The sequence below is a fragment of the Haliaeetus albicilla genome, chromosome 29, assembly GCF_947461875.1.
Source record: "Haliaeetus albicilla chromosome 29, bHalAlb1.1, whole genome shotgun sequence".
Classification (NCBI taxonomy): Eukaryota; Metazoa; Chordata; class Aves; order Accipitriformes; family Accipitridae; genus Haliaeetus; species Haliaeetus albicilla.
Window position 1 is genome coordinate 7,109,241 of NC_091511.1, and position 24,059 is coordinate 7,133,299.

Consider the following 24,059-nt stretch of genomic DNA (forward strand, 5'->3'; position numbering starts at 1 on the left):
ATTGGCATGCTCACCGCAAGAATTCGTATGCTCACAACAAAAATTGGCATGAAACTGGGTTGGCAAACTGTCTAACATGTGATAACCATACATCACCAAAGATACACTACAGATACACTTGCTTATTTGGGAATCAGTTCGGGGAAGACAATGAGGAGAGCCCTCCCGTTGAGTCACGAGGTTCAGAGCAGACCCCCTTGCTTTCTAGGCTCCTTCTCAGAGAGGAGCCTAGGGGCGGCTGGGTCTACTCTTAGTCCCAGACTTGGTCAACTGTTTATGCCTAAAGTGATGAGATGGAGGCATCATGGAAAAGGAGAGGGGGCAGGAGGGAGGGGAGGGAGAGGGAGAGAGAAGATGATTTCACCAGTCCTGGGTCCAGCATTGGTTCAGTCAGCCGAGAGGTCCTGTTGCAGTGGGCTTGCACACCTGGGGCTTCAGTTTGTGTGTGCTTTTATCATCCTTGCCCCTCCTTTGGGTGGGCACTCAAACTCCTTATGCTAATTAGGTAGCCTTTGGGAAATAGGTCTGGGGGCTTGGGGGTTGTTTGGGGAGTAACTTCCCCTTGCCTGCAGATGTGATCTTTTGCCATGCGTGGTGAGCTGCCCTGCTCAGCACATCAAGAGCAGCATATGAGAACAGGGAGCTGTGCACCCTCTGGCATGCCCTGCCCTCCCCTCCCTCTCCTGTTGCTGATGGGGTGCTGATGGGCTGCTTTTCACCTGTGGTTCCTTGCTGGGCAGAGTTCCTTGTTATGTCCTTAAGCAGAACTTGCCCCACCACAATGTCTGAGGCATTAACTTTTTCAGTCCCTCACAGGGGGTCCCAGGTTTGGGGTCCCCAGGGTTTGAGGGTCCCAGATTTGGGGGCTTCCAGGGTTGAGGGATCCCCAGGGTTTGGGGGCTCTGGCATTTGGGGGCTCCAGGGGTCTGGGGGTCCCAGGTTTGGGGGTCTCAATCGTAGGGGAGGGCCTGGGGTTTGGGGGTCCCCGGTGTTTGGGGATGCTGGGTTGGGGGAGTTGCAGGGTTGGGGGGGGTCCCAGATTTTGGGGCTCCCATGTTTGGGCGTCCTGGATTTGGGGGTTCCTTGGTTGGGGGTCGCTGGGGTTTGGAAGTCCCGGGTTTGGGAGCTCCCAGGCTTGGGGGTCACCACCTTAAGGATCCACAGAAGCGGCGCCATTGAGGTGGTTTCTTCCTAATCCTGTAACAGAAGAAATACATTGTTCTTCTTTGGTGTGGCGTGCCAGCTTCGTGGAGTTACCCCCCAGCACCCATCTCTGCGCAGACATGAAAGAAACACATTTCTCGGCTCTGCGTGTAAGATTGGCTTATTGCGCACCGGGTACCGACCCCCGCTTGTGGGACAACGCATCTGCAAGTACAGTACTGACCCAGATATGAAACAGAGGGTGCCAGTTAATCCCAGGTGCCACATACACTGCACCTTCTTCCATCGCCTCCTCTCCACGAATCGTTTTCCAGTGCCTTCCACCTCATCCCAGCTCAGCTACCTGCACTCTGGCTCAGGGCTAGCGACCCTTGGGGCAGCAGCAGGAGCTGCTCTGACCCTGGTGCTGGGGTTGTCCCTGGGGCTGAGCACTCGGGCCCAGGGCTGGTGAGCTGGGCCATGGCAGGGCCCAGGGCTGATGAGGTCTCCCCCAGGCCCATCCACACTGCCAGACCACCTGCCCCTGCAACTGTAACCGCAACTGTAACTGGCCCTGGCCCCTGGCCCCGGCTGCCCCACCCCGTCTCTCCCCCATTTCTCCTCAGGCCACTGGGCCTCTGCCCCCTCCGGCCCCACCCCAGGCCGGCAGTGACTGACAGGCCACCACCGGCTCCGCTGATTGGCTCAGCCGTGGCCAATGGCACAGCTGTTGCCGGGCGGGCAGGGGCAGCCCGGGCCTCTCCTCACAGAGCTGCCCTGCACCAGCTGCCCCCGCCTCAGCGCAGCTGCGCCTCAGCGCAGCTGGGACGCTGGGCCTGCGGAGAGACGGCCTTCAGGAGGGGCCATTTCACCTGGAGCTGTTCTCTCAGCAGCGCAAGGTGTGTGCACAGGTCTGCCCTCCCTCAGAACCTCCCCGGTCTGCTCGTGGGGTCTGGGCCTGCTCAGGGAGGGAACGTGAGGGGACAGGAGGGCATCTGCTCTGGATTCACTGTGGACTGGCAAGTCTTTCCCAAAATGCGGGTCGGTCTGTGCTCCAGCCACAGCCCCGGGCAGGAGGAGCTGCATGACGGGAGCCGCTGGCCTCGGCCAGGCCTGCACCCGGCAGGAGACAGGGCTCTGGCCCCGGTCACACCGCCCATGTTGAGCCCAGCACCCAGGGCCTTCGTCAGGCCTCACCTTCCCCTGGGGCTGAGGAGGAGAGACGCCCTGTCCTGGCGTGGCCCAGGGCATCCTCCTGCGGCCAGAAGGAAGGACAGAGCCCTGTCACTCTCCCCACAGGGGCTGACCACCGTCCTTCCCTTCTGTGCCTGGGGCTCCCCAGTGCTGGCAAGGCCCTGCGGGGCCTCAGGGCCAAGCAAATGCTGGGGCACCGAGGGCTCCCGGGGCAGCTTTGGGCATCTCTGAAGCTGAGGCGTGGCTGCCCCTTTGCTTCTGCAGATGCGGTTATCTGCTACCCGCTTCATGATCAAAACCGTTCCTTCGTCGTGGCACGTGGACTGGACAGATGCCACGTCCCTGTTAGTCTGGGAGGGCTTCAGGGAAACAAGGAAGTTGCAGCATGCGCCCAGGTAGGAGGACAGTGGAGAGGAGCCCTGACAAGGTTTTTCTGCTGTTTCAGATCTGAACTCGCACATTTGTGTGCATCCCAGCACCAAAGTCTGCTTTTTTTCCTCCAAGCTGCACGGCTTTTTGCCAGCAAAAGCGAGTCGGCCTGAGCTGGTCTGTGGGATAACTTGGCTCCTTCCATTTTGAGTTGCATGCCTACCCTTTTCCTTTTTTCCACCAATGTCTTCCTTTCAACCCCCTTCCCCCCAGGTTCCATCCTCTTTCAAAGGTGATTCTGATTTCAGTTTCTAGAGAGATCATGGAGCAGGTAGACACAGGATGTAAGTATGGACTGGTCTATACCTTCAGAGCTGTAGGCTGAGCTGTTTTACCTTTAAAGGCTAGATAGATATGGGCTATGGGTAGAGTTTCTGTTTGCTAATTATTACTCCTCTTGGGGCCCTGTGACAGCGACAGTAAGTTTGTCTGCCGGCAGGTCCGCGGCAGTTAAAACTGACACTGAAAGAGTTTCAGTGATGGATGCTGTTCTGTGTGTTTCAGTTTGGGTACCCATTTCATTGAGCTAGAATTATTCCTTTGCAGTTAGGTGGCGGGGATCTTCTTGCACTGGTCTTTTCTTTCTGGAGCGCATCCTGATATCCTTTGTCATCCGGAGCTTTCCCCTCTGCTGCCCAGAAGAGTGATGGTCGTGATGAGGACTAAATCCTGTGAGTAACGATTTCTTCAAGTCTGATTATGAAGGTGCCAAGCCTCGTTTTGAGGGTCCAAAGGCTTCCTTTCAGGCCCAAAGCCTCATTTTTAGCTTCCAACGCCTCTTTCTTAGGGACGGAATCCTCCTTCTCATGGACCATAGGCTCATTTTTAGGATTCGGTCTGCAATTTTGAGGGCCCAAAGCCTCATTTTGAGCCTCCAGAGACCCACTTTTAGGGTGCAAAGCCTTAGGTTTTGGTACCAAAGCATCATGTGAGGGCCCCAAACCTAATTTCAGGGTTCGGAGCCTCATTTTCATTTCTAAAGCACCATTTCTAGGGCCCAAAGCCCCATTCTTAAGGCCTTGACCCTCCTTCAGAGAGCCCAAACCCGCCCTTCACAGCTCTAAGCCTCAAGTGTAGTGCCCAAAGCCCTGTATTTGGCATCAAAGCTTCATTTCGGGGGGCCATAGAGGAACCAATAGGTTCAGCTTGTTGTCAGGGTCCAAAGCGTATTTGTAGCATCTCCCCCATTCTTTGCAGCGACAAAGCCTGCTTTTGAGGGCTGAAAGCCTCATTTGGAGGGTCCAAACCTGTCTTTCATTACCCATGGCCTTTTTTTAAGAAGCCACAGTTTCATTTTTAGGATCCTGTGGTGGTGTTTATGTCACTGCCGATAGGGCAGGCCCAGGAACCTGGCTTGTGCAGATGCTTGTGATGTCGCCTGTGGCCCAGTTCCTCTGCCGGAGAGGGCAGAGGCTGAGCGGCCTCAGGAGAAACAGGCGAGAGATGGGCCGGGGGCAGCTGGGGCAAGGGAGGGAGCAGGGCCAGGACCAGGACCAGGGGTGCTACGTGCACAGGAACAGGTATCTCGTTTTTATAGAGCAGCATCATTTTTAGGATCCAGCCAGTTGCTTTGAGGCTCCAAGCTGCATCCTGAGTTTCCAAGCCCTCATTTTTATGCTCCAAACCCCTCTTTTAGGGCCCAAAGCCTCAGGTTTGGAGTCCAAAACTTCAATTCTAGGGTCGGAAACCTCCTTTTTATGGTCCAAAGCCTCATTTCTAGGGTCCAAGCCTCATTCGTCAGTTCCAAGCCCCACTCTTCAGGTGCAAAGACTCTTTTTGAGGGCCCAGAGCATCATTCTGAAGGCCCAAAGTCTGATTTGGAAGGGCCAGAGCCTCCGTTGTAGAGGCCAAAGCCTTATTTACAGTGTGCAAAGGCTCCTCTTCAGGCCCCAACCCTCAGTTTTTAGCTTCCACAGTCTCCTTTTTAGGATCCAGTCTGCAATCTGGAGGGTTCAAATGCCCATTTGGAGGGCCCAAAGCCTCATTTTAGGGGCCAAGCTCCTCGTTCAGGGTATGAAGCCTCATTTGGAGCCTCCAAAGACCCATTCTTAGGGTGCAAGGCCTTAGTTAGGTAGCTGCAAATTCCGCGTCGGGTCGCTGCACAAGCCTCCCTTGGGCACTGTCCTCCAAGAAGTGGGGTGGCGCTGGCTGCCTCCGAGTCATTGGCTCAGCGTCAAGGAGGGAGACTGGGTCGCGGCGGCAGCTGCTCAGCAGGCGATGACATACAGAGGATGTCGCTGTCAGCTGATTGTGCTGCTTGAGGCCAGATGATGGGTAAGTGATGACCTAGGGAGGAGGTCACTGCCAGGTGATTGTGACCACCACCATGAGGGCAGAGGGCCAGTCCCGCACAGAGGCCCCGGGCTCACTGTGCAACTCGCACTGTGTGGCGAGGTCCTCGTCCTCCCAGCTGGGCACGGCCATCTTCTCCTGAGGTACCCCGTGTGCCACAGGGCGCTGATGATGGCTTCTGCCTGGGAGAGGAACCGTTACCACTCACAGCTGGAGAAAGCAGCAGCTTTTCTCCCCAGTCTCCTTGCTGAGGACTACCTCAAGATTATCAGCCCCGTTCAGGCTGTCCAAGGAGTGCTGCTCTTTGCGGATATTTCAGGTGGGGTGAGCAGGGAGGAGCAACCACGGACACGAGCCTTTTTGGGACACGCTAGGCCCTTTGGAGCCCTGCGCCGGCTCCTCAGACAGAGTGGCCATCTTGTCACTGCTGAGGTCTTCTGCTGGGATGCCCGAAGAGAGGGGGACGGGTTCTGTTGGGCGGTCAACCACTGCCACCGCCAGCACTGAGCCAGCGCGTGGGAAGGTGCGACCTACAGGTTCTCGGGCCGGGCAGCATGGAACTGGCTGCCGGGTCCTTTGTCCCACGTGGGCATGTCCTGACTTCTGGGTGTCCCTGTTACAGGTTTCACTGCTTTGACAGAGAAATTCATCCAGAGGGCCGGCCCAGAGAGAGGCACTGATGAGCTGGCGCAAACCCTCAATTCCTACCTGTGTGACATTTTGGAGGGTAAGGGCCGTGCTGCGGGACTGTCTGGCATCGGGCCGTGAGGCTGCTCATGGAGGGTGGAGGTAGACATGCTGGGCAGCCTGGTCCTGCCTCCTTGCAAGGGCTGGGGCTTTCTGTGGCCTGCAGGAACAGCAAGAGCAGCCAGGGTCTCCTGGTGAGTCAAGACGGGCGCAGGTCCTTTCTGCTCCCCCCTGTGGCTGAGGAGGCACCCGCTTTCTCAGCAGCTTCCTCTGTGCTTCGGGCATGAACACCCGGCTCAGTGATGCATTAGTGCCCAGAGCAGGCTGGGGGCATCCAGCAAGTGCCAGCGCACGAGTGACCTGAGGATGCTGGCGCTGATATATGTGTGTCTGTGTGTGTCTGTGACGCCCCCACGGGCCCCTTTTCACAGGGGACTTCTTGACCCTTCTAAGCTGACCGTGAGCACATTGTGGCCACCTCTTTGGCAGCCCCTGTAGAGCAAAGCAAGAGAGTCCTCAAAGGTGATGAAGGGTCTGGAGCATCTCTCCTATGAGGAAGGGCTGAGAGAGCTGGGACTGTTTAGCCTAGAGAAGAGAAGGCTTGGGGGGTGATCTTAGTAATGTGTCTAAAACCTGAAGGGAGGGTGCAACGAGGACAGAGCCAGGCTCTTTCCAGTGCTGCCCAGTGTCAGGAGCAGAGGCCACGCCCCAGGCACGTACTGAAACACAGGACGTTCCCTCTGTACGTCAAGAAAGGCTTTTTGACTGTGAGGGTGACTGAGCGCTGGCACAGGTTGCCCAGGCAGCTTGTGGAGTCTCCCTCCCTAGAGCTATTAAAAAAGGATCTAGCCACCGTCCTGGGCAGCTGGCTCTGGGCAGCCCTGCTTGAGCAGCAGGGTTGGACCAGATGGACCCCAGAGGTCCCTTCCAGCCTCCACCTTTCTGAGATCTGGTGGCAGCTCGCAGGCCTGCCTCCGTGCCTGCTGTGCACGTACCAGGGCTGTGGCCCCTGTGAGCCCGGGAGGCAGGCCAGAGTGGCGCTTTCCTGGGCTGTGCCCCACGGTGCACCCTCACCTGGGTGCTCCTCTCGGGGTGGAGGGGCTTGCTCTGTGGCTTCTGGAAGAAGGTGTCCACATGACTCTTCCTTTCCTTCTCTCTGTCCGCAGAGGTGCTGACTTTTGGAGGAGACATCTTTAAGTTTGCTGGTATGTACTTAGGACGACGATGCCCACGTGTGCTGACCTGCGGCATTTAACTGTTGTGGCGGCCATTCGCTGTGCTCTCCTTCTCAAGAGGCTCTGTGCAGCGCCTTGAGCCAGCTTCCTGGCCACTCACGCACCCCCCCGTGCAGTGCCCTTTCTCCAGGCTTCTCTTTCTCCCTGGGCCTGCCTGCCTCCGGTTTGGCTTTGGCAAGGGCTGTGGCCTCCCTCATTCTGCCCCTGCTGGTAGGACCCTGGGCTGGGGGTGGGGGGGCAAGGAAGCACTGAGAGGAGGAGACCCCCTAGCAAGCACAGCCAAAGGTGTGTGTCGGGGTGGTGGTGAGGGGCAGGGAGGCCCTGGTGATGGCGGAGCTCGGGCTGCCAGGCTGCGAGGGGAGGAGGAGGCCCTGGTGTGCTGCAGCTGCAGAGGAGCGCTCGGGGCAGGGGGTGCCAGCGCTGCCGGCTGTCGGCCGCTGTGGCTGGCCCGGGAGAGGAGAGGTGTGCCGGTGCCCAGGGTTTGGCCCTCCAGGACGATGCCCTCCCACAGGCCCATCTTCCTCAGCACGTCGGCCGGTTTCTGCTGTCCCTGCCACTGAGCGCGGGTCGGGGAGAGTCAGGTCTCAGCAGAGCCTTTCCCTTTCCCTCACTTTCCCCAGGGGATGCTGTGCTGGTGCTGTGGAGAGCACCACCCCAGGAGCTGGCTAAGACCATCAGCCTGGTGCTGCAATGTAGCCGGCAGATCCAGAGGAAGCATAGGAATCGTGACACGCACGTGGGTCAGAAGATCCAGCTGAAGATGGGTACGGGCGCTGTGGCACGGGGTGCTTCTCGGTGGCAGGGAATGGGGGGATCCGTCCTGGGGCTAGTGCCAAAGGAAAGCATCTCCTGCGAGCATTTAAGGGGCCAGCTGTAGTCTGGGTGGGGATGGGAGACCAGGCCTGCTGGGTTTGCGTGCATTTGCAGATGCAGAGGAAGCTTAAAGGCAAAGCGGGCGTCAGATCAAGTATGAGGGTCCTCGAATGTCTGATTTAGCACAAATGTCTGTGGGAGGTAGTTATCTTTCCATTTTTTCCGGTGGGGGCAGCTTTGCATCCTTTGCCCTGCTGGATTCTCCCCTGCCTCTCACAAAGAGCAAAGGGGAGCTGCTTTGCACATGGCTCGGGGAAGGGCTTGGGCAGGCTGTCGTGTGTGTTGTCAAGCAGACAGCTACAACCTGCCTGCACGCTAGTAGGGCAGGCAGTGATCAAGCCCGCCTGGTTTGCCGGGCTTCTGGGCAGGCTGCTGGGCTCCTGGGCAGGCAGCTGGCTAAGACACCCGGCACTCTCAACACACTGTCTATTTCTAGACACCCGTTTCAGGCACCTGTGTCAGTATGCCCCTGAGTAGGATGGAGGATGCCCTCCCCTTCCATAACGCCAGTCTCCCCACTGGGCTTCAGCTTAGGTTCTGAACAGCTGAGATGCTGGGAGCTGTAGAGCTCAAAATCTTCCCTGTGTCAGCGCTGCTTCTCCCTCTCTCTCTCACCAGGGATCTCTGCAGGGCCCATGGACCTCCTGGTAGTCGGAGACAGGAGGTGGCAGTACTTCTTGATCTGTGGCGAGGCCCTGGATGAAGTTTGTGAGGCCGAAGCGCTTGCGAATGCAGGTGAAGTAATCCTCTCAGCCACCTCCTGGGAGCTCTGTGAGCAGCACCGGCTCAGGACCAGGCGCCTTGCAGGCAAAAGAGCTGTGAAGGTAGGTGGGTGGCATGGCCTGTAGAGCCATTTTGAGGACCCAGACCTGGACATGAAGGAGGGAGGTGTCAGAAGGCTGAGGAGCTGGATGTGGAGAGAGTTGGAGCTGTGGAAGTGGGTGGGCAGCTGAAGCTCTTGTCCTTCCCTCTCAGGGGTAGCAGTGGGCTGGGCTTGCTTGGTTTGAGGGGTCGGGAGGCACTGGGAGGGTTTTGTCCCCACCAGCAATGTCCTCTGTGGGTCACGGCGCTGTTGTTGACAGCTGGGGGATGCTTGGGTGATGCCTGCCCAGCTCCGGTGCTTCTGAGGAAGCACTGCTGTCCCATCCAGCCAGGTGGGCTTGTTCTCCCCTTTCCTGGGCAGTGACGGTGGAGGGCAGGCTTTGTCCCCTGGGACTCCTGGGGAGGCCAGTGGCAGTGCCTTCACGCTGTGTGTCTCCAGGTTACAGGCATGGATCCGATGTCTTGGTCAGAATGCCAAGACGCTTTACGCAAGCTTGTACAACACCCAGGGAGCCACCGCTTGGAAGGGGAAGGTGCGTGCCAACTTCGCCTTGTTCGCGGCTTGCCTGGAAAGGTGGGGCCTGGCTGCTTCAGGGGCCAGAGAGGAACCACCTCCGCCCTCTTCCTCCTTTCGGTTAGCACTCGTGCTTTTGGCCCTCGCGTGCATCAGCTGGGGCAGTGGCTGCTGCTGCCTTCTCCCTCCAGGGGACAGCACTGCCGTGAGCATCTGGAGGTGGCAACATGAGCAAATGCAGAAGACTCTTTCTCCCCCGTTTCCCGCGCCAGCCCCTGCTTTCCAACACCTCGTAGTCCTGTCCTCCCAGCGACCACCTGCTTTTTCTCTCCTCAGGTGCCATGAGACCTGCTCTTCTCCTGCCCGGTGGCGCTAATGCGTACGACGTGCTTAGCAAGTACATATCGGGAGCTGCTCTCGGGAAGGTACGTCCAGGCCACCACTGCTGGGGGCTGCATTTTTGGAGGGCAGAGGAAGTGGTGCATTGCAGAGATGGAGTTCTCACGAGAACAGACAAAGAGAAGAAAACGCACCCTGAGAAGACAACGCGGGGAAACTGAGCCAGGGGGCACTGGTGCCGCACCATTGCGTGTGTTGACCTCAGAGAGATACGGGTGGTGGGAGGCAGACTTCTGTCTGTCTGTCTTTTCTGTGGGTATGGTTCTGGAGGTGCTGCGGTCGTGGCGGTGGGATAAAGGGGAGGCTGCACTGAAGTCCCCAGAGCATCCCTGCGGGTCGCCCCTCATGTCCATACCCGTCCCAGGATGGGGTGGTACCGGAGCACCTTTCTCTCCTTTGTCATTTGCGTTAACGATTCGGTATCTGCCTGCCACAGGCTGGGCAGCCTGCCCGCCATTTGCGCTGAGAGGAGGAATTAGCCCTTCCTCGGGGAGTACCTGCTATTGCCAGTATGCCTGCTCTCCCTCGGTATCTGGTATGGGGAGTAAGCCCCCGGGAGAGCAGGCTGGTGAAGCCATCGTGCTCTTGTCTTCCAGCTTGATGACAGAGTGCCGCTGGACCTCTTCTCTGAGCTACGGCCGGTCACCAGCGTCTTCGTCCAACTGCAGTTGACTGCAGGAATCAGCACAGTGGACATCCGCACCATCATCCACGATGCCAGCAGGATGATGCTAGAAATCCTCTGTCCTCACAAAGGCGAAATCAACAAAATCGTCCTGTTTGATAAAGTGAGTGTGTGGGAGCAATCGCTTCCCCCCACCCTGAGGGGGTGGGCGGTGAGCAAGAGGGAGAGGCTCCCTCTTAGGCATTGTAGCAAGATGTGCTGCATCCGTCCTTGGCAGGGCTGCATGTTCCTCCTGGTGTTTGGCCTCGGTGGAGAAAAGCTGCGCTACGAGAGCATTCACGCCTTGCAGAGTGCTATTCAGATCTTCAATTCCTGCTCCACGATGCTCATGGAAATAGAGTGAGTGTGTGGTGGGGGTGCATGCTGCCTGGGATGGCGCAGGGGGGCTTCCCAGAAAGAGACGTGTCTTCTAGCTTGCTCTGCCTTGTCCCTGGCAGGAAGGAGGCAGTGCCCTGAGAGGTGGCAGGCAAGCCCCGGACTTAGCCCTCGGCAGCCAGGCGGAGTCCCGCCAAGCACACCCTGCTAGCCACCGTGCTGGAGCGAGCCCTTGCAAGGGCAAGAGGCTCCTTGGTGCCAGAGGCAGGCCCTTCTGGGCGACTGGCCCATGAACAGGGATGGGGTCCAGCCACCTGATCTCAGGTTGCTGCCATCGCAGGCCGTGACATCGTGGGTGCCTTCTTCCCTCCCTCTTTGCTCATGAGAGGGCTGTGGCCTTCTGCAGGTCACAGCTCAGGGAATGTGGCCTCAGGGGAAGTGTCCAAAACATCCCACATGCGCTCTACCCCTGTCCTTTGTCCCTTGCAACGTGGGTATGTTGCGCCCCTGAGCTCTCCACGTCCCCAGGACCCGCGCTGTCAGGACAGGATGGCAGGTGGCCCAGGCTAGCGCCGAGGGGAGATGCGGGAAGGGATGAATCTGGGCGGGCAGGACTGCGCCTGGGGCGCTGCTGAAGCTGCACTGTTTCCCTGTGTGCCAGGGCAGTGTCTGTTGCAGTTACCAGTGGGACGGCGTTCTGCGGAGTCACCGGCCACCCTCTGAGGCATGAATACACAGGTAGGAGGCGTGTGTCTGAGGCGCGGGAGGCTGGTGTGGGCCTGCTTAAGCATAGCACTCTGGAAGAGGAAGGTGGGCTGGGAGAGGGCTTTCCCAGCAGCCGGTCAGGAGCGGCCCGGGCAGTGCGGGTCCTGGCCCGTGGCAGGAGAATGGGCTCTGTGGCCGTTTGTTCCCCTGGGTTCTGCTGATCCCGCTGTGGGGTTGGCCTGTGCTGGAGGCGAGGCAGCCGTTGGCCTGGAAGGGCGCCACGGGGCCGGTCGCACGGGTACGTCAACGCACGCTCTCGCACGCTCACTCTCTCTCTCTCTCTCTGGCAGTCATTGGCCAGAAGGTGAATTTGGCAGCCCGGATGATGGTGCGCTACCCTGGGCTGGTGTCCTGTGATGCAGTGACCTATGCCTCCTCTCGGCTGCCCCCTTACTACTTCAAGGAGCTGCCGGAGAGAAAGATGAAAGGCCTCAGTCATCCTGGCACTGTCTATCAATATGTGGGGATCACCAAGAAGAGGTGAGTGACCTCCGAGAGGGCTGGACGAGGGGATTGTGGCATCAAGGGTGCAGCCTTGGCCAGCAAAGAGGAATTCGGCAGAGAGAGACCAAGCTGGTCTCCCTTGCCTGTGGCTGAGACGGTCAGAAGCCCTGGTGCGGGAGGCTTTTTGCCTCTCTCCCCTGCTGTCTCCTGCTGCTAAGAGAGCGGGAGTGAAGCCACAGGGATGGGGAAGGTTTGTCTGTCTTGGCAGACACAACCTGGCCTTGCAGGCTCTGTCCAAATGGCTTTCAGCTGTGCTTGCTCCACCACATGCCCTGGTAATGCTGACCCAAGGAGGTTTTTGGGACAAGCCGCTTCTGAGCAGGAAGCTTTGGGCCAGCCTGGTTCCCATGGGGAAATGTGGACCGTGGGAACACACTTCCTCTCATGTCTTCCTGCTGAAACCTCAGCTTTTCCTCTGGGCCAGGATTTGACCTTCTCTTTGGATGACGGTTTGAATGTTAACATTGCCATCTCTTGGAAACTGCAGGAGGAGTTAGGCCAAAGGTGCTAGGTGCTTGGCATCCCAACCCGTTCAGTGACACAAGTCCTCCTTTCCGAGACACTTGTTTCTCTTGGCCAGCGTGTGCTAGCCAACAGGACACCCTGGCTCCTTTCACATGTCTCCAATGGCCTCTGGTGGTGGACTCTTGATACGTTCTCCTGTCCTGCCGTGGCCGTTGGGCTTCTTTATGCTTGAAGCTGTCCTAGCGTGCAGCTTGAACTTTGGGTGGGGGTGCATACAGGGGAAAACATGCTGCTCGAAAGACAAGCAGGTGCACGAGGAGCACATCCTGCCCCTCCATGCCAGGCTGCTTCTCTGTGTCCCCTGGCTTCTCACCAGCTAACTGACTTGTGTTTTCTTTTCCCCTGCTTCTAGCATATTTGGCATGGGTCTTGCCAAGAAGAGGTCAGAGTACGCCCCCTTACTGGGTAGGTGGAGAATGCCTTGCTCTTCTGAAGCCCACTTTCTTCCCCTTGGTAACTTTTAGTGCCACGCTGGGACGGGAGAAGCTTTTGCCAGGGATGGTGTTGCTGCAGAGGCCCTGAGGAAGTGCGGCCTCTCTCGGCCCCTACTTGGTTGATCTCTGTGGGGTGGAAAGCAGGGTGAGGCGCCTGGTGCTGCCTTGCCGTGCTCCAGACCTGGTACGAAGGTACCTTTCAGCTACGGAGCTGCTCACACTTGGGGGCTGAACTGATCCCGGTCTTTGGGATCAGGAAAGCGATTGCCTTCTGCCAGTCTGACGGAGAGTTCCGGTGGTGGGTTCTCCCCCTTGTACTCCTCACAGATCCTTTCTTGGCAGCATCTGGGCGTAGACAGGGCAACGTCAGGACCCAGGGGGTGCCTTTAATCCCTCGGTGTCTTGCTGGAGGTTTTGGGCCCTGTTTCAGGTTAACCCCGGGAGGCAGCTCAGCCCCACAGAGCCACTCGCTCCCCCCAGCGGGATGGGGAAGAGAATCGGAAGGGTAAAAGTGAGAACAGTGCTGGGCTGAGATACGCACAGCTTAATAGGTAGAGCAAAAGCTGCGCAAGCATGCAAGGCCAAATCAGGCATTCGTTCCCTGCTTCCCATGGGCAGGCAGGTGTCTAGCCGTTTCCAGGAAAGCGGGGCTGCATCATGCGTAACGGTGACTTGGGAAGACAAACGCCGTAACTCCAAACGTCCCCCCTTCATCCCTCTTTCCCCCAGCTCTTCCTGCCAAGCACCGCATCGTATGGTAGGGAATAGGCCTTTGGGCAGTTGGGGTCAGCTGTTGTGGCTGTGCCCCCTCCCAGCTTCTTGTGTGCCCCCAGCCTGCTCGCTGGCGGGGCGGCGTCAGAAATGGTAAAGGCCTTGACGCTGTGCAAGCACTCTTCAGCAGTAACCAAAACATCGTTGTGTTATCAACACCCATGTCTGGTCACAAATCCAAACCATAGCACCATAGGAGCTATCACTGAAGAAAATTCACTCTAGCCCAGCCAAAAGACACTGAAGATGCTGCCTCAGCTCCCAGGAAGTGCCCTGTGGCTCATGCTACAGCGAGGAGATGCTGCAGCGACTCGCATCATCTCTTCCAGTCTTGTGCTGGATCACTGCGGGGAGTTGCATGGGGCCGGCTGAACCTCTGTGTCTGTGGGAGGGCAGAGGGTGGCGGGACGGGGAAGAAGGCATGGAAGCTGCACTGTGGGGCAGGCGGGCCCGCTGCCGCTCTGAGGAAGGCAGAGGTAAAAAAGCTGGGATGAGTGGGCAGGAAGGAGGCCTGGCTGTAGGCAGGCTGGTGGAAGTGGTGGCGGGACAGGCAACTGCGGTGGAGGGTGCCAGCCAAAGTGGCATCTCTCTGCTTGTCAGCACACCCAGCAGCTGGTTTTCTCGTTTGTCTTCACAGGTCGGGAGAAGGAGATTGACCTCTTTGGCAGCTGCTTGAAAGCCTATGAGGACTTAGGACAAAGGCACATCCTGGCATTTGAGGGCACGATGGGCTCCGGAAAGAGCCACTTACTTACTGAACTGGCCTATTTAGGCCAGGCTGCTGGCCACAGGTACAGGTTTTTGACCTCTAGCTTTGGGATGCTGCCCCTGCCCATCACCTGGCAGCCGTAGAACATTCCGTCCCCTCTGCCAGTGCGCCTGGCCCTTGGACTGCAGCCTCCCGAGAAGGCCTCCTGGAGACGCTCCCTAGGAGCACTTGCATGCTCTGCTCCCGCCTCTACATCTCTGGGGAGTTGGAGGTGGCTTCTTGAGCCATGGCCTTTCCTCCTTCACCTCTGGGCCAGGCACAGATAGAAGGAAAGAGCCCAAGCCCGATGCTTTTCATCTGACTCCAGACGCAACAGACAGCAGGGTGGCCTGTCTCGGAAGCCCTGCTTGCCCTCTGCTCCTTCCCAGAAGGAGCACTGGGGCAGAAAAGCCTTCCTGTGGTCTGGGAGTCAGGCTGCTAAGGTCTGGAGCCCAAAGGCAAACCCACCACTTGCTCCATCCTTGCCCCTTAGCCCCGTGAGTCCCTCTGCAGGGGGGACGTAGCGAGACCTGGACCGGCGCTGTGGAGACACAAGAGTCTGGAGCCGGCTCTCCCAGTGGCTTGGCAGCAACTGCCCCTCTGTGCCCTTTCTTGTATGAGGAGTGAAAAGCTTGGCCTCCTCTGGGAAGCACTTTGAGACGAGTGGGTGAAGAGCCCCCCCCAAGGGCATCTGCACCCCTTTTGTGCTAGAAGGCTTGGGCTGTTGGGGATCTCAGTCCCCTTTGCTTTTGCACGGCAGGGTAGTTGCCATGGAACTGCTAGAGGTCAACGTGAGGCAGTCCTTCTCTGCCATCCGTATGCTGATGGCCAGGGCCCTGGGCCTCCAGGACAGTGAACCGTGCGGTGCCAGGCAGTGCACGCTGCAGACAAAGCTCCAAGGGACAATTGAAGAGAGCAGCTTTTGTCTCCTCAATGACATTTTCCTTGTCGAGGTGAGAGCAAGAGGCCTCTCTGGCCCTGGAGAAGGCCTTCTCATGAGCTTTTCTGGGTCTGATGTTGTGCGGGCGCGCTGCTGGGAGTGCCTTAGCTCGGGGGTGGGAATCGTGGGGGTGGTAGCACAGGTTTCCCATTCCTGGGCCCTGGGGGGCTCCCTTTCTGGGGCGAGTTCATGTCCTGCGCTGCATCTGGCGGTGCCTGGTGTCTTGTTCAGCACCTTGGAAGTGGCATTGGAGAGAGGCTGGTGCTGGGCGCGTGGTCTGCTCCAGCCAGCCCAAGCCTCCTACAGGCAGAGAACCAGCTCTTCAGCCCACGCCCAAGCCCCAGCTCTGCCAGTGATCCTCAGCAGAGGGCCTCTGCTTTGGGCTCCAGGTGCAGCCCCCACTGTGGCTCCTTGCACCTGTGCTGGGGAGAGGTAAGGTGCTGAGGCCAGCAGAGGCAGTTTGCTCTGCGGTCTTGCTTGGCGGGTTCATGTGCCTAGCCCCGGAGCGATGCTTCTGCCTGACTCTGCTTTTCTGGCCAGTTTCCCGTTTCGGACAAGGTTCGCGACATGCGTGGAATTGAAAGAAAAAAGGAGTTGCACTCGACTTGGGCAAAAGTGCTGGAGAAGGTGAGCCTTTCTCCTTCCTTCCTTCCTTCCTTCCTTCCTTCCTTCCTGCCTTCCTTCCCTCCTGGGTCAGAGAAGGAAAACAAGCCTGCTGGCTGCGGGCTCTGCACCACAGCAGTGTGAGCAGATGGGAGGACCACACGCCCGGGCCATCGCCCTTCAGGGCCTGAGAAAGCCCCCACCTCCCCCCTCCTCCCTGCAGCCCCACAAACACACCCCATAGCTTTCCTCCCGTCAAATGTAGCCTGGACAAGGAGCAATGGCTTCTGCATTCCCTTGCCCAAGCTGCCTCCTTCTGCAGGTCAGGTGGTGTTAGGTGTGACCTTAAAATCTCAAAGAAATTAAGAGTCAGTAAGCTTCTGAGCAGGGAAGCGGCTGGGGAGAGACTTCAGAGCATCCTCTCAAGAGACAGAGGCTCAGTCTCCTCCCCTGCAAGACACTTGGGATTCCACTGGATTGCCCTCAGAACATCCTGCTTTTTTTCAGACCATTGGAGGAGAATTTGGCATTTTCGTCATCGACAATGCCCATTTCATCGACCCTGCCTCCTGGAGTATCATGTCACCCGTGCTCCGAAATGTCTCCTACTTCATGGTCATGAGCTTGGCGCCGGGCTACGCAAGAACAGAGGGCTTTTGCAAAGCTGCAGCAGACAACACAATGTCCCAGAAAATCACCTATCTTCATCTGGATGAGCTGAAGCCTTCAGCTGTGGTGCAGGAGGTCTGCCAGAACCTTAAAGTGGACAGCATCTCCAGGGATCTAGCGAGGTAAGTTCGAGGCAGGGGAGCTCTTCCTGAGGGCTTGAACCTATGCAGACCACGGACGGGAATCAGCCCCCCCGGAAAGGGAGCGCAGGGCCACTAGAAGCATCACCGACTCTAGCGAGTACTCTAGGAGGTGGGTTGCTTGTTATGCCTTGTCCTGGCAGGCGTGAGCTGAGAGTGGGCCACTGCCGAGACACAGAGCGTGGGAAGTGTCAGCCCTTCGCGGCTGCACAGAGAGGAAGGGAGGAAGAGTCCCGAGCCCAAGTGTGGCTGGGCTGTGAAAAGGCCTTGGTCTAGGTGGCTGGGCTGTGAAAAGGCCTTGGTCTAGGTGGCCAGGCTGTGGGGGAGATTCCCTGGGACAGAGGCCTGCCCTGCTGCCAGAGAGGATCTAGGCTCCTGAGGAGAGGAAAGGCAGGGCTCGCTGCTCTGTGCTTTGGCCGTTGGCCGCAATTCTTTTCCCATGGACTTCAGCGAAGGCCGGAGGTTCGGGGGGGCCCAAAAGCCCAAGCCAGCAGAGGACTGTCCCATTCAAAGGCGAGGTGCAGCTGTGACAAAGATGCTGGCTACCCTGTATTGCCCAAGTGACTCGCCGCCCACCTGAACCGTGTTTCACTTTACTCCTCTTGTGGTGGTCACTGCCGCGTCTGCTCCTGTCCAGGTTCCTGATCCAAAGAAGCTCGGGGATCCCGTATTACTGCAAGGAGCTGCTGGGCTGCCTTCTTTGCAACAACACGCTCTTGTTCCGCACCCGGAGGCGGGGTGAAAAAGCAGAGGACAACTGGGAGAGCCTGATCAGTAAGCACCTTTGCTGCTGACTAGCGAGTTGCTGTGTTGCTGTGGCGCGTTCTCCGCAGCACAGTCTTGCCCCATCATTCCCCCGTTGACCTGGGCAGAGTCAGATCTTGCAGCAGTGCAGAACGTGGTCTGGCGGAGGCGTGGGCTCCTGCGTGCCTTGCTGTTGGGACAGCCAAAGCAGGGGCTAGCGAGTTGTGGTGGCTTGGAGGGGCCTAAATTCTTGGGGCGGGGGTTGGGGGGCTAAAACACAGGGGAAATGGTTCCAGAGCACACCTGTTTCTGGTGTTTCTTAGGCATTCTAATGGGCACGTAGTTTACCCTGGCCCAACGCCAGCTCACTTGAGAACAAACCCCAGCTTGAGGCGAGGGACGGGCCTGGGAAACTTTGAATTCAAAACCATAAATCCCCAGAAGGGTGCTGGTAACGGAAGAAAACGGTGGCAATGCCACCGAGAGCGCCATGCCAGCCAGAGTGCTGTGGCCTTGGGAACAGCCAGGGCTGATGCTGCATTTTGCATGATCACTGGCAATTTCCCTGGCTGTGGAGGTAGCCCTGTCGAAGGCAGCAATGCTGCTGCTTTCTGTCGCGGGGCGTTCAGTTGCCCCCTAGGCACTCCAGAAGCTTTGACTGAGGGGCTGTTTGGGAAAGCTGGTCTGAAGGCAGAACACCTGTCTGTTCTGGGAGGGCTACGCAAAGAAATGCTTGCAGTGGTAACTGTTTTGCTGTGCTTAATGACCACGTTCAGCACGTGCAGGTCTGTGCGCTTGCACTGGACCATGTGAAGTGGGACTTGTCCCATCTCAGGGGAATTTTGAAACGTTTGCAAGCCGCAAGTTACTTTGCAAATTGCCTTATTCGTGTTCTCCTGCTCCACCCAGCTTCTGCAGTTGAGGCTTCACCCCTCACAGCAACCTCGAGCTCCAGCGCGGGGAATGATGGCACGGTCTGCATCATCAGACCAGACGTGAACCCGGAGAACACGGTGCTGCCCGCCACCTTGAAAGGTGAGGGACCGAGAGCCGCTCTGCCGGCTCACGGCTGTGCTGGGGCCCCTTCGCGGGGCATTGGCTAGAGGGAGGCTGGGCATTTGTGTGCTGCAGAGTCACCCTCTCAGCTTGGGGGCTCTGCTGGGAAGGTGGCTCCAGTGCAACCAGAAACAGGCCTGGGGTTGCGGGCAGCCATTTTCCCCTCCTGGGTGTGAACCAGCTGTGAGCCTGCTGGCTGCTTTCCAGCAGCAGGTAGGAGAGAAAAGGCTATTGGTGCAACACTAGAACGGCTCCCTTTTCTCACAGAAACAAATCCTTTGCTGGGAAAAGTCTTTGACTTGCCGCTGACTCAGCTGTGATCGCGACTTTGCCCTCGCTATTCTCTTTTTAAGCTCCCCAGCTAACGGCGCTCTCAAGGCACTTAATCCAAACCAAATCCATTGTTTTTTTCTGTGGATTGGCACGGAAATCCCCCCATACCAGGGGAGCTGGATGGGGGAGCTGTCAACGACTGTCCCTCCTCTCTAGCCATAGCCATTTGTATGAACCTTGAAGAAACGTCATGCTAAAGCATTCCTGCTATTACGTTGTTCTGTCCCATCCCCGCCCCCCCCCCCCCCCAAAGAAAAAACCAAAAGAAAACCAAACAAAAGGCATAGTATTCTCTGGCCAAGTCAAGAGAGCCATTGTGGGGAGCTCTGAGTCCACCTCTGCGGTGGGGAAGGTTCTCTGTTTTCTGTGTGCACTGTTGGGCAAAACCCTACTCCAGATCTGGTAGGGCGCATCATGGACGCATGTACCTGCTGGATCCTGCCCTCCTCACCCCAGGTGGGCGAGTGTTTGTTTGAGCGTCTCGCTCTTCCCCAGGCCTTGTGGCCTGCGATTCCAAGAGGTGCGGAGCCATTTTGAAGACGCCTGCCCTGGGTTGCAATTGCCCAGCAGGTGCAGTGCCGAGGGGAAGAGGCCAAAGTCTACCCCATTTCATGTGTTGAGACTTTCCAGCCTCTCCAGCCTCAGCATGGGGAACAGGCAAGAGAGAAAGAGGTGTTGCTTCTTTTTGACAGAGATTGCGCTGGCCCAGCTGGACGGGATAAAGCCACTGAAGCAGACGATTTTGAAGTTTGCAGCTGTCATCGGGCCAGTGTTTACCACCCAGCTGCTGTCACACATCCTTCCTGATGGCATCAGGCACAAGATGAATTGCTTGTTGGACATGCTGGTGAGCGACAACATCCTTAAGTGGCTGAAAACCACAGAGGTGGCAGAAGATGTCCGAGATCCTACCAAGGGGCCAGGCAGCTCTCGGCAGGCAGAGAGTGGTAAGTGGCAGCAGTGAAGAGGCCAAGGGAGCTCCCAGCTGTGTCCTGGTGGGGCTCGCCAGGGCATGGTGCACTTCCCCCCTCTGCCCCAGTAATGGCTGGGTGGAGCTCAGGCAGGCATGGCGGTTCGGGATGGCTTGTTCAAAGATCTTACAAGTCAATCTCAAAGAACGCTAGCTTTGCGCTGGAGGGAAGCTCCCACCAGCTGTCCCAAGTGCCTCTGCTCCTCTGCCTTCAAGTGCTGCTTGTAGTGCAGGCACGGGAGGGCATGTGCAATCACCGATATCCTCTCCCAGCTGCCTGCGGCATCCGGATCAAAGATGCCCTCCAAAGTGCCCCAGGGCCTTTGAGAGGCTTTTATTCAGCTTTGATTCCCCTGTGGTGCAGCAGGGGAAGCTCAGGAGGCTGGGGACTGCCTTGCCAGGAGCGGAGAGAAAGCAGTGGCCGGGGCTTGCTTCGGCTGGCGGCAACATCCCCACCTCCTGTCTGGAGCACAGCTGAGCACTGTGTCCCCAAGGCTGTGCTAGCATCAGCAAGGCAAGGCGGGCCCTTTTGCCTCGTCCTGCAAGGCTCGGTGTGCAGCAGCGCTGGTTTGCGGCTAAGGATGCTCACCAAGGCATGACTTTCATGCCCCGGCTGGGATGGCCCTGAGCCCTGGCCCCAGCTCAGGCTGATGCAAAGGCCCTTTGCCCTGCAGGTGTGGAGAGACCCTCTCCGAGCAAGAAGACCACGGAGCGGCAGTCTGGCGTGCTGGTCTTCTGTGTCCCACTGCTGCGGGAGGCTGCCTACGAGCTGTGGCCCGAGAGACAGCGGGTCGCCTTGCACCGCAAGTGCGCCGCCTTCCTGGAGCGGCACGCGCACAAATGCAAGAGCTGCAGCCAAGGGGACTTTGTTGCCTTCCACCGCTTCACTGTCACCAGCACCCAGGAGGGAGGGAGCAGTCAGGGCCCTGCTGAGCAGGGCGACCCTCACAGCTGGGAGGCCTTGGTGCTCGCAGGAGAACAGCTGAAGAGGGATAGGACTCACACCCCTGAGGGTATGCTGTGCACCATGCTTCACAGCCTGGGCCCTCCAGGCCCCCAGGGGGGCTGTGCTGGGGATGGGGTGGGAGGACATCTGCTAGGGACGAGCCCAGGAGGTGAGGATGGCCACTGCAGACTTTCCGCAGCGTGTCGCGACCCTTGCAGGGATCCTTGCGATCCCCAGCCCGCTGGGAGAGGGAGAGTAGTTCTTCCCCTGTGGTATGTGAGGAGGTATCTAACCCCCTGTTTTCTTTCCTGATGCTGCAGGTGCTCTGCAGCAGCAGCAGGCTTTCCTGGAGGAGGATTTTGGGTGAGCAGACACGGTTTTGATGATTTTGGAAGGCAGTGAGCTCAGGGTGTCCAGAGGAGACAAAGGAAGCGCCGCCATTTGGCTGCCGGTTGTGACTGCAGCTTAGGGAAGAGGCTTTCTGTGGGGTGGGAGGTGGGAGGAGATGGCCATGGAGATGAGGGAGTGCTTGAGGAAGCCTGTGGGCTCAGAGCGATCCTCACACTACACTGGAGCAGCCCCTGCTTTCCAGTTCCTACAGAGTAGCACTGCAAAATCTGCAGGGGAAAACCTGCCCCGGGGACTCGGGTGGTTTGCCTGTGGGAAGAGGTGACAGAAAGCCCAGCTTGTCTCTTTCTCCCTACCTACAAAGCACCTGTACGTGTCGTACGTGCCCATGGCCTCGTGCTCTGCTTTGAACAAAGGGCTTTTGATGCCGTCTCTGTGGGGAGAAAGAGCAGTACAGGTGATGCCTGTGTATTCTTTGCTCTCTTCTTCTCCTGGGAACCGTCCTCTGACTAGTGTGGCAGGACGGTTTCTGGCAAAGAGTGAACAGACAGCTGAGCTGCCCAGCAAGACCGACAGGAAGCACAGCGGTACCTGCTCATGTGAATGCAAAGCCATCGTGGAATCGGTGCTTGTGCCTTTGGCTCGCCACTACATGGCGATGGGCGATGCCGCCAGAGCCTTCTACTACCTTCTGGAGTCTGCGGCTGCCTACCTGCATGTCTCCAACAGCTACATGGTGAGTTGCCCTGCTTGCCAGCACCCACTGTGCACAGAGTCCTGCCTGCCTGCCTGGCCGTTGCACTAGGGCATGCCTTTGCGGCACCTTGGAAGGGAAATGCTGGGGTCAGACCCTGACTTTTTCCTCTGGTGTGCCTCTTCTGCGGCAAGAGACACGAGGCACTGTGCCCTTAGCACGAGGGGCATTAGCAGGGAGGCAGTCTGAAGGATCACTGGTGCCTGTCTGTGCTCTGAGACAGTGTGACTGTGTTTGGGCGGGCGTCACCAGGGGGAGAAACAGGCCCTCTTAAGACAGATGCCAGAGGCAATGATGAGGGAGGACAAGGCTGGCCGTGGGCTCTGCACCCACGCTCACCTGCTCTCTGTGTGCTTGCGCAAAGGCCCTCATGAAGCTGAACGAAGCGGAGGTCCTGAGGAACTCACTAGAGAAGAAAGCAAATGTGATAGCCTGCTTTGAAGAGGCCACCTTCTTCAGCCTCAAAGGGGAGGTAAGAGACGGGCAGGTCTGGAGGGATCTCCCGGGGGACGGAGCTGGATGCCTTCCGCGGTTGCAGGGGATATCCCTGGCATCTCCAGCCACTTGGGGATTCCTGCAGTCTCCTGGGCAACTAGTCCATAGCAGGATGTTTCCCTTTTCCTCTGCAGGTCTGCTGGCGTATGGGGCACATGAAGCTGGCAAAGAAAATGCTCAGGGAGGCTTTGAGCCTGCTCGGAAGACAATTCCCCCGGACCTCCATTGGAGCCTTTGTCAAGTCTCAGGTGGAAAAGTTGCCGTGTGCCTCTTATGTTGCCAGAAGAGTATCCTCCCTTCCGCAGGAGGCCCGGTAAGAAGCAGAACTGAGAAGCCAGGGGAGGAAGAGCCATTTCCCACCTGGTCCCAGGCACCCCGGCCCAACCTGCCTAGGCTTGAGGCCACCCTGAACCTGACACATAGGCCTTAGCAGGACCGAGGCAGTAAGGAGCCACGTGCGGGTAGACCAGGGGACGGCAGAGCCCCACGCTCCCTCCCTCCTTGCGCCCTGCTTTCCCCCGGCCCTGTCCCATTTAGCACTGCACAGCTAGAGCCTCTGGGCCAAGCAGTTTCTCTCGTGTGGCAGGAGGAAGAGGCTAGCCCGGCTGCTGCGGCAGAGCTGCTGTCTTTCCTTACTGGAGCACCTCTTCAGCCTGGAGGGCACTTCCAGCGGACGGACGTTCTCCCGCCTGGCAGCGCGCATGAAGGCCAACACGGACAGGGCAGCGGACTCCTATCGGGCGGCAGACTCCTGCCACAGATAGACTTACAACAGAAGGGTGGCAATGAAGTTACCTCCTTAAACAGCTCCGTTATTATGACCTTTGTAGTCGGGCCTTTCTTTCTTTCTGTCTTTCTTTCTGAGGCACGGAATGGGACACTGTCTGGTCATTTCTGTTGATGGCTACTGTGGCGGCTCCATCAGTGATGGCTACAGCTCTCTCGCAGGCCCTGGTGCAGGCTCCTGATGGAAGACGCTTCTGATTTGAGGTCACATTAAAACCAGAGGCCTCTAAAACCCTAGCCCTCTCTGTTGTTCTTGCTCCTCACCACCTACGTACGGTCAGCCGGCTACTGCTGCTCCCTGTCTTTCCCCCCGCTAAAGGGGAGGGGTTCCCAGGGTTTGGGGGCTGTCACGTCCCAACTTCTCAGGACAATGACTCAGCCTTGCCGATTCCCAGGTCAGGATTAAGGTGAAACAACACCAGGGATCCTTTAACTCGCAAAACTCAACTTCTCTTCGCCCACAACAAGAATTGGCATGCTCACCGCAAGAATTCGTATGCTCACAACAAAAATTGGCATGAAACTGGGTTGGCAAACTGTCTAACATGTGATAACCATACATCACCAAAGATACACTACAGATACACTTGCTTATTTGGGAATCAGTTCGGGGAAGACAATGAGGAGAGCCCTCCCGTTGAGTCACGAGGTTCAGAGCAGACCCCCTTGCTTTCTAGGCTCCTTCTCAGAGAGGAGCCTAGGGGCGGCTGGGTCTACTCTTAGTCCCAGACTTGGTCAACTGTTTATGCCTAAAGTGATGAGATGGAGGCATCATGGAAAAGGAGAGGGGGCAGGAGGGAGGGGAGGGAGAGGGAGAGAGAAGATGATTTCACCAGTCCTGGGTCCAGCATTGGTTCAGTCAGCCGAGGGGTCCAGTCAGCCGAGAGGTCCTGTTGCAGTGGGCTTGCACACCTGGGGCTTCAGTTTGTGTGTGCTTTTA

The 24,059-nt window shown here is 57.9% G+C and overlaps 1 protein-coding gene and 1 long non-coding RNA gene across 2 annotated transcripts; both read left to right on the forward strand.

Moving 5' to 3' along the window:
• The first annotated feature begins 1,926 nt into the window (after window positions 1–1,926).
• On the forward strand, window positions 1,927–3,639 carry LOC138682895 (uncharacterized). Its single transcript, XR_011322780.1, has 3 exons — window positions 1,927–2,042; window positions 2,602–2,732; window positions 3,313–3,639. It is a non-coding gene; the product is annotated as an uncharacterized lncRNA (long non-coding RNA).
• Window positions 3,640–5,226: 1,587 nt separating this feature from the next.
• On the forward strand, window positions 5,227–22,400 carry LOC138682649 (adenylate cyclase type 10-like; the record flags this gene model as incomplete). Its single annotated transcript, XM_069773912.1, has 24 exons — window positions 5,227–5,377; window positions 5,681–5,785; window positions 6,912–6,950; window positions 7,111–7,190; window positions 7,330–7,744; window positions 8,472–8,677; window positions 9,115–9,208; window positions 9,526–9,614; window positions 10,185–10,376; window positions 10,491–10,612; window positions 11,250–11,326; window positions 11,644–11,833; window positions 12,735–12,787; window positions 14,225–14,378; window positions 15,096–15,288; window positions 15,816–15,902; window positions 16,386–16,669; window positions 17,325–17,461; window positions 18,350–18,466; window positions 19,513–19,767; window positions 20,465–20,803; window positions 21,057–21,099; window positions 21,598–21,820; window positions 22,203–22,400. Coding segments are annotated over exons 1-24 (3,843 nt in total), but the record flags the coding sequence as incomplete, so codon positions are not given.
• Between the last annotated feature and the right edge of the window lie 1,659 nt (window positions 22,401–24,059).